Raw genomic sequence first — 11650 nt, 5'->3', positions numbered from 1 at the left:
TTCTGAAAAAACGATTATGAGAGAATTAAGATATCACATATATGCTCAAGGTTATGGATTGCGTTATTCCGAAAATCCTACTTTCTTAGAAGGATACTCCGATGCTAGTTGAATATCTGATATTCAAGATATCAAAGACACGTGAATATGTTTCACATTGAGAAGAGGAGTCATGTCATAGAAATCATCAAGAAAATTGATATAACCATATTCACAATGGAATATGAGTTTGTAGCTCTAGAGAAGTATGAAGAGTAAGCTAAATGGCTTTAGAATTTTTTGGAGGATATTTATGAATGGTTGAAAATTGTGCCCACGGTATGCATATATTGTGATTAGCACAAAATTTATGAATAACGGTAAATTGAGAAATATGCATCGTCGACATAATATCGGTAGACAACTGATTGAAATGGAATTATCACTATTGATTTTGTAAGATCAAATGATAACAATGTGAATATGTTAGCCAAAGGGTTAAATCAAGATCAATTTGAAAAAAAACATCTAAATGTATAAGACCAATGCCCATGGAAAATTAAAGTTGTTATAAGAATAAAACCCCTATATAATTGACTAGTGATCCTAAGATATAGGTTCAAAGAGACAACCTAATTGTATAAACTGTGCGATCACTATGAGAGTTTCTTATCTCAAGTATGTTATGATGTAAACAGTGATAAAACTGTTATAGGTTAAGCAAAACTTTTAATGACCATTGTATGCTTGGATGAATCGAGAAACATAAGTCATCTATGTGAAAGTGGAGTGAGGATGCTTCAAGGAGACAATTGAACATAGTTCTTTCAAACTCTTGTAGAACCAGGAGATGTTCAAGACTATATAGACATACCCATGAGAACTAGGATTTTTATCAGATGGGTAGTTGTGTGAAGATCATCGTCTACACAAACGACAGAACAGTTCAAGGACATCACCTACTAGTCAGCCAGTAAAAAAATATGTCGTCACAAGAGAAGGTTCAAAGGAGGACACCTATCTATCTTATGCAACTATCGATCATAGAGTCTATCACCACATCAAGTCAAAATATTTTAATAAAATGATCAATTTCATTCATGTGGAGGATTGTTGGGAAAAACTGATATTTTAAAGCTTTGAATGAGAAATTGATCCAAACATTATTGAAAATGTGGAATCAATTGTTGGTCAGTAAATGTGCAGACATGCACGATGACAATAACGTGAATGCCTGAATCAGTCGAGTCATCTGTGGGCTTGCAGATATTTCAACCTAAATTTAAAAAAAAATCCTCAAATGGAGGATACCTTTTCAAAAATTTTATTTTGGAATTAAAATGATAAATATTAAAAGGTTCATTTATTCAAAACATTAATCTTGAAAATTGCTTTATTCTCATTAATGCTTCTTTAGGTAAAAAATGTCTAATAGTTCATATTATGAAATTCATATAAATACCATGTAAACCTACTAGGTTAAACACAATTAAAATAACTCAAATTCAATTTAAAAGAATTCTTTTATTCTCCTTTAATTTTTGGTGATAGACGAAGACAAGAAATAGTTCATGGTCTCTACAGTAGTGTATCTGTAACTATAGTTGATTATCTAGTTGTTGTATCGCGAGAGACAGATGATCAACGATCTCAAGCACCCTAAGAGTGGTTGAAAATTTGTCTTAAGAAAACTTTGTGACTATAGGTCTCAACTTGTTTCTTGTTCATTAAGTTGTCAACAATCATTTTTTTATTCTAAACCATTCTCTTCAATTATTAATAAGATATTATTTATTTATTTATTTTATCTTGGATTGTTATATTTTCTAACATTATCATGATTGTTATCGTGTGAATTATCACAAATATTAAAACAATCTTACTTTTGTCATAAAATCATAATGGTAAACCACATCAAATAACACTAAATTTTAGACGGTGTACTGTTTATAGTACTAACTTTCAATTGCTCAAATTAATTATGTCATTGGACTGTTAAAATCTAAATAGTATGATGACATGGGCAAAACAACATCATTTTAGTGTGGCTATTGATGCCTAAAACATCATTGTTTTAGGTAGTAAACTTTAGGGGTGCGTCAATAAAATTAAATAAAAAAGTCACAAATTTTAGGGTTTTGAGGTCCTATAATATTTGAGGAGGTTTGGAAGTTTGTTTGAAAAATCAAATGGTGAGAAGCATTATTTCAAGAAGACGAGAAACATTCCTCAAAACTAGCATCGTCAGACGTTCATTGTAGGAAATCATAATATTAGCGCATCACTTTAAATGAAGTTTTGTCGTTTATGAGTGAATTTCATAAAAAAATAATATATTTTAGGATGCATGTGATATGATGTATTTATATCCTTCGTGATCTCTACGACTATAGTGAATTATTATTCTTTTTATTGGTGGAATTAGACAAAGTTGAATTACATAAGATCTCGTATCGTGTGCATATCTTATTTTATGTTGATTGCATTATGGTTATTTCTTCGTTTGTAAATTCTTAATAATAAATTACATTAAACATCAACAAATAATAAATATTCATAACATAAATCAATATGTCAATTTATTAACTATTTAAAATCATTGAAGAAAGTAGAAAACGAAAAAGAAAATTAACCTAAAAAAACTCCAAAGTTTTTAATTCTACATCCATAGCAAAATGGTTAACGGGTACGGGTCGGAGTTGGCGGAAAAGGCTTTCTAACTCGAGAGTCGACTCGGAAAAAATAGATAAGAATTAGGAAATCCTTCATCCAGTTACAATCCACTTCCCTTCCCTTCCTCAACCTTAAATCCTTCTCTATTCTTCCGTTTGTTTCTCGAGAAAAAGGAAAGGAAAATGTTTCTCAGCCAATCCGTCCTTCTTCGACCTTCAACAATCCTTCCCACACGAAATTTCAATTCCCCGATCTTCACCTCCAAAGCCAGCTTGCCTCACTTTTCTCTCCCCATCAAACCCCCAAACCCCAACACCAAAACCACCATATTTATACCTCTAGCTTCCGTTTCTCCTTCCACGAAAATACCCAGAAAACGCCCCCAAATCCGAACTCAGTACCCACTCAGCGATTCAACACGAACCCTTAAGACCCTTTTCTCCTTGGCCCTCTCTGCCACCATTCTCTTGACCAAAATGATCCAAAATGTCGCCATCAAAACAATCAACCACAACCCTAACGCACTTTCCACCATGGGTCCGCTCTTCTTCGCTTCCTTAAAGGACCGCCCTAACGGATACCTCAACACGCCGTTAACAGTGGTGGCTGCGGGTTTAGCAAAGTGGCTTGATATTTACAGCGGGGTTTTGATGGTCCGGGTTTTGCTCAGTTGGTTTCCGAACATTCCTTGGGACCGGCAGCCCCTCTCGGCTATTAGGGATCTTTGTGATCCTTATTTGAATCTGTTTAGGAATATAATTCCCCCCATTTTTGATACCTTGGATGTTAGTCCACTTCTCGCCTTTGCCGTGTTGGGAACTCTGGGGTCGATTCTCAGCAGCAGTAGCCGCATTTATTGATTGCTCAAGCCGCAAGGAAAGTGAATAAGAGAGGATTATTCAAGTTCCATCGTTAGATTCCTACCTTTTTATTATTATTAAATGCGTTTGTTCTTAGATTATGTCATGGTATAATTTTGATATTCTGCAGATACATTTACAAATTTTGGTACCCTGTTTTTGTGTCGTTTTGATGAATTTTTATGGAGGAATGCATTAACGTTAGATTCCTACCTTTTTATTATTATTAAATGCGTTTGTTCTTAGATTATGTCATGGTATAATTTTGATATTCTGCAGATACATTTACAAATTTTGGTACCCTGTTTTTGTGTCGTTTTGATGAATTTTTATGGAGGAATGCATTATAACGTTAGATTCCTACCTTTTTATTATTATTAAATGCGTTTGTTCTTAGATTATGTCATGGTATAATTTTGATATTCTGCAGATACATTTAAATTTTGGTACCCTGTTTTTGTGTCGTTTTGATGAATTTTTATGGAGGAATGCATTATAACGTTAGATTCCTACCTTTTTATTATTATTAAATGCGTTGTTCTTAGATTATGTCATGGTATAATTTTGATATTCTGCAGATACATTTACAAATTTTGGTACCCTGTTTTTGTGTCGTTTTGATGAACTTTTATGGAGGAATGCACTATAACTCTTCTTAGGATTGTTAGCATGAGAAAATATATATTTGGTTTTATGTGATTGGGATTTAGAATCATTTGATGGCTTTGCAAATTTGAATATAAAAAATGGCTCGTGTTAGACTAGGTAACTTGCCAATAGCGAACCTATTGAATCAAGAGAATGTTGTTCTATTTGGGTTCGAACAACTGCCTTTGTATAGTATAGTGTGGATAAGTTGTCAATTGACTGATAAAATTTTAAAGAGATCTTATCTTGTAATCATCCGAGATTATTCAGAAGAAAAAAATTTCGGGGCTGTTTGTTTGCCTCTTAATGGAATCATTCAGCGTTGAATGTTGAACCGTTCAACATTCAACGCGTTTATTTCGCACCTCTGAATGATTCAGCACAGAAGTACATTCCGAATTATTCAGAGTCATTATCAAATAGTATGTCACATTCATAATTAATTCATACAGAGCTTCTGAATCATTCAGCGTTTAATCATTCTGAAGTAAACAAATAACCCCTTCCAATAATTTCATCGATTCCATGCACAATGAAATACAATCGGTTATGATGCTAATGCCATTAGACTAAATTTTGACTCGAGCTAGTGAAACATGTAATTCCCTTGTTGCTATCTTCATGACTGCCCTTACCACGGAAGTGGTACTTAATGCTCATCGAATTGCGTATTTGATGTCATTCGTTCTAATTTTTTGCTGAGCACCGTTTTCTTATGGAATAGGTGACCTAAATAGGTGGATCCTATAGTTGTAATTAGGGTTAAGCGCTAGGGCTTAGGGTTATGATCATTGAACAATAACTTGCTTTGGATAATACAAATGTTACAACTTATAGGGTTGCCGAAAATGGAGTCATTCTGAGAAAAAATGTTGTTCATTCTTGCAAATAACACGAGGATTTGGGTACAAATCCACCCTCGGACGTTCATGTGTACATGTTACTGTTGAATGTTACATGGTGGTGGTTTGTGATTAATAGGTATTAACCTATGTTCATCGAAGGACATAAGATTTTATGTTAGGGATACAAACTTAGGGAGTTATATTAGAAATTTAGTGGTGTGAAATTAGATCATCAATACAAAATACCTAAACTATATGGGGATCTAAAACTTCCCAGGGGTGTGACTTATGCATGTAAACGAACGAGCGTTTAGCGAACCGTTCGTGAGTCGTTCGACGGGAAGTTCGTTTATTTATTAAACAAACGTGAATAAGAATTTTTTCGTTTAATTAAATGAATGAACACAAAAAGCTCGTTTGTTCATTTATGTTCGTTTTTGTTCTCCAGACCCTTTTGAAATATTAAGACTTAAAGAAATTTTAACCTTAAACCCATTAATCTTTTGAAATTCAATTAAATTTAAACCCAAATAAAAAAATATTCAAATCAATTAAAGAAAATATAAATCCTAAAATTATTTGGAAACAAAAAACGCTTCTTAAATATAAATCTAATTAATTTACGTTCGTTTGTGTTCTTTTACATTCATTCGTTTATGTTAATTTACATTCGTTTGTGTTCTTTTACATTCATTCGTTTATGTTAATTTACATTCGTTTGTGTTCCTTTACGTTCGTTCATTTGTGTTTGTTTATCATTCTAATGAACATGAACAAATACGAACAAGTTAAATTTCTTAATAAATGAACATGAACAAAAAATTTCGTTTGTTTAATTATTTGTGTTCGATCGTTTATTTAATTAAAGTTAAACAAGGGAACATGAATCTACGAAGATAGATTCGTTTACAGGATCGCATTCTAGCACCCATTGGTCCATCCCAGCCTATGCCAATTCTACCCTAGAATCGTGGAGATTCACAACTCCTTATTTATGGTGTACCAGGCCATAGCTATGATCTGGATTAGTTGATGAGTCCGTAGGGTAAGCTTCCTGTGTCTAGAGGGAGGTGAAGATTCCGAAACAAATCATGTTTTACGTCATCGTCGAAGAAGTCCCGAACAAGAACAAATGCATAACTGTACGGAGAATAAGTTTATAAAATTTTAGAAAATATCAATAAAAAAACAGGAAAATATAAAATATAAAAAAATTAAAAATTTCAGGAAAATAACATACCCATTCGCCTCTTTTGAGTCATCCGGAACGTTGACCATGAAAACTACATATATTTTACATGATACGACCTATAAATAACTTTTATATCATTATTTTATATACAATTGTAAAATATTAAAAAAGTAAAAAATAAATATACATTGTATAGGATTTATCATTTCTTTTATTTTTTATTAATATATGATAAGTACGATGTAGTCTCTATTTAAAGATAATTTTCAATCCTTTGATATTGAATATTTTTAATATTTAAACTCATAACCTCAAAAAATAATAATAATTTATTTACTATTAATTTCGCTTAATTCGTACATACGATTTATTGTCTGTATCTAAAGAAAGGTGCATAAATATCTTAGTGGTGTGTACCACCTCTCTGATTGGATTTATGGTTGTCACATTACGTAGACTTCTCAAATGATTGAATTATATACCGAAGCGGTCGTCTGTTTTTCGGCCGAGACATAAAAGATATTTGGATTTCATTTTATTTATTTTCTAAAAAATAAAGATTATTTTGGTCATCTTAGTTAAACTCGAATAGTTTAATTTATTGAATGGACCGAATTAGGGTATTTCAATGTTATAAATAAGTACTAACGAATCGATTTTGATGATAAAAGAATTATTATTATTCTTTAAAATTTTAGGTTATAATTAATGTAATCTTTGAACAGATCTTCCTTATATTTACTAGTATTAATAAAAAAGACAATTCATTAAACAAGCTCCTAAGTTTTAAATATAGTGGGATATTACCGTAATGATGTGTTTGGTTCATGGAATGAAAGATTATCAGTGGGAATGTAAGATTATCAGAGAATAGGATTACTGGGAATGTTGTATTTTGTGTTGGTTGGCTTAGCAGGAATGTAAGATTACCGTTTGGTTAAAGGAATAAAAGATATTGGAATGTATATTTGACCAAATTGTCTTATTATATATTTGTTTTTTTAACAAGTTGGAAAAATTTATATATTTTATTTAAAAATTTTTAAATAAAATTTATATAATTTTTTTTACAAAATTGAAAATATAAAAGGTTTAATGAAAGGATAAAATTTTATTTTAACCCCTGAACTTCATATAAAATTTAATTATAGATTTTTTTTTTGTAAACCTAAAATAGTTTAAGGATAAATTATAATTTAACCTTCGTAGAATTTTTATTATTCAATGAAAAAAATATTTAAAAAAAATTAAGGGCATTTTAATCCAAAATGCCGAGAATCCAACAATACCTAAGGAAATAGAGGTAATGACATTCCCGGTAATATACCCCAAAAATTCCACTATTGGTAATCTTATATTACCGGGAATGAAATTCCCGGACTAACCAAACGGGGAATGTAGGAAATGTGGATTACATTCCCATGAGAATCCCACATTCTCCCATCTAAACACCCCTAAGTATCACGTAAGATTGTCGGTTAAGTACCTTTTCTTTCGTCCAACAAATATCTCGTTATATTATATATATAATACTTTCACATAATTGAATTTAAACAAAATATTAATTTTTAAAATAATAAACCATATTAACCGACTAGAATTATAAAAAAAAAATGGCATTTTCACATGAGATGCTATAATTTCAAGAGGGTAAAAAGTCGGTATTGGCAGTTTGTTAAAACCCTTGAAAAATTATTTTAATAATTAATAGATTAATTATTGAGTAACAATATAAAATGAAGCTTTAGTTGACATTAAATATCGAATTTAATCCTAAACAACCCCTTCCTCCTCCAAAAAAAAAATAACACAGTTATGGTGCTCAGTGAATCTAAATCTAAAATAAAGGGTTAGCATTGTACATAAAACCTATGCATGTCCCAGTCATCAGAAAATGAGAAAGAAGGCAAGCTTTTTGGTGTGTCCATTTCAAAGTGGGTCAGTCAGCAAAGGAAGAATCTACATCTAATATTGACACAAGTGGGGCAGTGGAGGGACCAAATTCTACTAACGAAACAAATTAAATGATGCTCCATTGGCCTACTGAAGGCTCGCCGGAGCACATGAGGCCTAACAGCAAACACCAATTTTACATACAAATCAGACCAATTTTTCACTATTATTTATAAACAGTGTTTGCCAATTCAAACATTCACAAAGCTTGAGTGCTTAAAGAATATGCACATCCAATTTCTTTTCAACATTTCACAAGCTGCTCAAGGCAAAAAAGTGCTAGCTTGCAGCATATCTTTGGTCTTTTACATTCAGGGAGAGGGAGGAAAATGATTCATTGAGGATGATCAAGTGAAGGCAGTGTTAGACAATACAAAAGCCAATTACTTAGATACTACAACATGCTATTTTCAAAAGTATCTCATGCCTATAAAATAAGCATTATGGCAATGGCTTCACAGCCCAATTATTCCCAAAGATGAAGTAAATAAACGGAAAAGGCCATAAAACTCGAAGTTTTCATGGAAACGCGAGTGTTAATTCGAAAATCCTTGGGAGAGATATACTCCCATGATGGACACAAAGTCACAGACCCCAGTTCAAACTCTGATAATGAAACCCGGTCCCATCGAGGTTTAAACCTGAGCATAAGTCCCTTAGAGTTCTTTTTCCCATCCATTTCACTCATAGAACTCATGGCATACAATGAACCGGAAAATCAATAAAGCAACAAACACAATATTCAAGCACACAAAGGTAATGAAATGAACCAAGACAGTTTTATTATTGAACATTGATCGATGTGTTCTTATCTGTCTCATCAATCTAAAGCTTCTCTACTTCAACAAAAAGAGACTCAATTTAACAACCATATGAATAACACAATGAACAAACTAACAGATGAATAAAATTTTGCCGGATTTTATCACCTGAAATCGCCATTCCCATATCAGTTTCATCTTTCCATAGGGCAAACCATCCATGACAATCATCTTAAATACAGCTTCCCAAATCTTCCTTTCTTCCTCAATGGCCGATGACTGCACTATATAGAATAAAGAAAGAAAACACAAGCAGAGCACACATGATGGAAGCGCACAAATTTACAACCTGTGGGGAACAATGAACATACCCCAAAACACCATTGATTTGATTGCTGAACTGATTGAGCTATTGCACCACTCCCTTTTCCCGCCTTTCTACATTTCGTTCCTCCCAAAAATTTCTTCACCATGTTCATATCGATTCTACAAGTGGTTGATTAAAAAAAATGAATTACGCTATTCAATTAGCTTATATTTCAGAGAGTGTTAATCAATTAAGAGTAATGGAAGTAGAATTGAACCTTGGATATTGCTTCAGCAATCGAATCACCAGATTCAGAATCCTGAACCGCCAAGCAATCCTTCGGTGATTCGAACAACGACAAAGGGAACTGCTTGAAAACAACACCGACGTCAAAATAAATAAGACCCGAGTTCGGAACGTCGACCCGAATCCCTTTAACCGGGAGCCAAATAAACAACTCTTGAGCGGAAATACCCGACAACTCCCCGATCTGCCCGTAACTCAGAGTCCCCGACACGTTCCTGTCGTAATGCATCTCGCTTTCGAACTTGGTCTTGCAGGGCTGATCCAAATGAACCTCGAACCGACCCGAATCGTCAAAGTCGAAACGGGTAATTCCTTTGGGAAGAAGTCCTTTGGGCAGTCCATGGGCTTTTAGGATCCCGTAAATAGTATCCTGCTCGCCATTGACAACCGTGACGAAGAAAATGAAGTGAAGAAACATGGCTGAAAAATTTGAAGGAACCATTTTTGTGTGTTAGAGCATGAAGATTGGGGGAGCTTTTAGAATAGAAATTTAGGGGTAGGAATTAAGGGAGAACTGGGATAAGAAGAAGAGATGAGAAGAGACGTAGAAGGAGACAGTGTTGCCAGCTTGAGTACAGAGAGGATTAGGAGAATGATCAATTATTGGTAAGTGGCTGCTGTAGACCTCGTTATTCCATACTACATTCATATAACGGTTCAATTCTTTTACAAGCCCCTCTACTATATCTAAAAGTTAATTTTAATTCCTCTATTATAAAAAAAACATTCCAGACAACATTTTCCTATCTTGTTGAGGCAAATAAATAAATTTACTTGGATGCAAAAAAAAATATTTTTTTCTAAATTATAAAATGGTGATGCTTCGTGATGAGTATGACAGCCAGGTCTTCAGGCAACATTTTTATGGTATCCTATCTTGTTCCTTTGTCATGTTATAATGTTGAAATGAACTCATCCTGTCCGTCAGTGGTTTTATATCTTCATTTCATATATTATACCTAACCCATATTTAAAAACTTAATTTTGTTAGAATAACATTATATATTTTTCTTATAAAAATATTGTATTTTTTTATCATTTTTAAAAAACCATATTTTTAGAATTTTATAATTAATTTTCAGAAGAGGGGATTTTACTATTAAATTTGGTTAAAATTTGAGGAATTTATTTGAGATCAATAAAATGGCTGTCCCTTGAGATCAATCATTCGTGGAAAAAGTAAACTCATACAATACAATAATACAATAGGGGTTAAGTAATTTATTTTGAATAAGAACTTAACTTATTTTTTAAATTTAAAATAGGTTTAATATAAAAATAAGTGGTCAAATTATGACTCAAAAAACGTTTTAGTGCTTAAAGAATCTTTTGCTAAAAATAGGTGTCTAATGTTTCAAACGTTATACTTTTAAGTGTCTGAACGTTAACAACCATTAAATATCTTCGTTAAGTGACATATGTCATGTTCTAGTAATTTTTAAGAATTTATTTAAAAAATTGTTTTTAAAAAAACTACCTCAACAACCCCCGAACGTTAACCATCGTCATCGCCCCATCATCAACGCAGACGTCGATCCCCGATCAAACTCCCATTGACCTTTTATCATGATATGCCACTGTTTACCGTGGAGAAACGTTCAAAGGTTTGTTGGATAACTTCATCGTTCTTCGTCGATTCTTGCCGATTCTAACATTCATAAGCCATACCGCCGCCACTATTCGAACCACCATGTAATTTCGATCAAAACATACCCCTTCGACGATGATAATGATGGTCGACTACTGTTTGGGTTAAAAAATTAAAATTGGGGATTAGGGATTTGGATATTGGAGATTCTATATTTAGGGATTTTGGGTGACGGTAAGGACGACGATTGATCAATAGGTGGGTGGCAACGGGTGGGTGATCATTCGAGGATGACGATGGTGGCCGGAAATGGCTGACGATGGTTGCTAATGGGTTTGAAATGAAAGATTTTAGTTTTCTAGTCTTTTTTTATAATTTCAGTAAAAAAAATTGGGTTTTTATAAATAAAATATTTTTTTTACTTTTTTAATTAAAAAAATATTTTTATTATTAAAAAATAAATGGTAGGAACCTAAAAGTATAACCCAAAAAATGTTAAACAAATATTTTTAGCGAAAATTTTTTAGACAATAAATCG

The 11650-nt window shown here is 32.6% G+C and overlaps 2 protein-coding genes across 3 annotated transcripts; one reads left to right on the top strand and one right to left on the bottom strand.

Moving 5' to 3' along the window:
• The first annotated feature begins 2737 nt into the window (after window positions 1–2737).
• Window positions 2738–3661, top strand: LOC120120987 (ylmG homolog protein 1-2, chloroplastic-like). Its single transcript, XM_039140474.1, has one exon. The coding sequence runs from the start codon at window positions 2835–2837 to the stop codon at window positions 3510–3512; it is 678 nt and encodes a 225-aa protein (XP_038996405.1). The 5' UTR covers window positions 2738–2834; the 3' UTR covers window positions 3513–3661.
• A 5249-nt stretch (window positions 3662–8910) lies between these two features.
• Window positions 8911–10102, bottom strand: LOC120120982. Of its 2 annotated transcripts, XR_005515948.1 has the most exons (3): window positions 9496–10102; window positions 9283–9397; window positions 8911–9195 (listed from the first exon to the last, which is right to left on the bottom strand). XR_005515948.1 is itself a non-coding variant. In XM_039140473.1 (2 exons), the coding sequence occupies exons 1-2, from the start codon at window positions 9964–9966 to the stop codon at window positions 9350–9352; spliced, it is 519 nt and encodes a 172-aa protein (XP_038996404.1). In that variant the 5' UTR covers window positions 9967–10102; the 3' UTR covers window positions 8911–9349. The 2 variants fall into 2 exon arrangements, 1 of the variants encoding a protein (XP_038996404.1); XM_039140473.1 differs by having other exon boundaries at window positions 8911–9397.
• Window positions 10103–11650: the final 1548 nt, after the last annotated feature.

The sequence above is a fragment of the Hibiscus syriacus genome, unplaced genomic scaffold (assembly GCF_006381635.1).
Source record: "Hibiscus syriacus cultivar Baekdansim isolate YM2019G1 unplaced genomic scaffold, ASM638163v2 tig00110356_pilon, whole genome shotgun sequence".
NCBI classification, from domain to species: Eukaryota; Viridiplantae; Streptophyta; class Magnoliopsida; order Malvales; family Malvaceae; genus Hibiscus; species Hibiscus syriacus.
The sequence above is the reverse complement of the archived record's forward strand: the minus strand, read 5'-3'. Positions and strand labels throughout refer to the sequence as shown.

Bases quoted from the DNA above. Each gene is read 5' to 3' on its own strand.
- LOC120120982 (XM_039140473.1), bottom strand. From the start codon at position 9,966: ATGGTTCCTTCAAATTTTTCAGCCATGTTTCTTCACTTCATTTTCTTC. The intron at 9,398-9,495 runs GTTCAATTCTAC...AACCACTTGTAG, and splicing joins TTGCTGAAGCAATATCCAAG to AATCGATATGAACATGGTGA.
- LOC120120987 (XM_039140474.1), top strand. From the start codon at position 2,835: ATGTTTCTCAGCCAATCCGTCCTTCTTCGACCTTCAACAATCCTTCCC.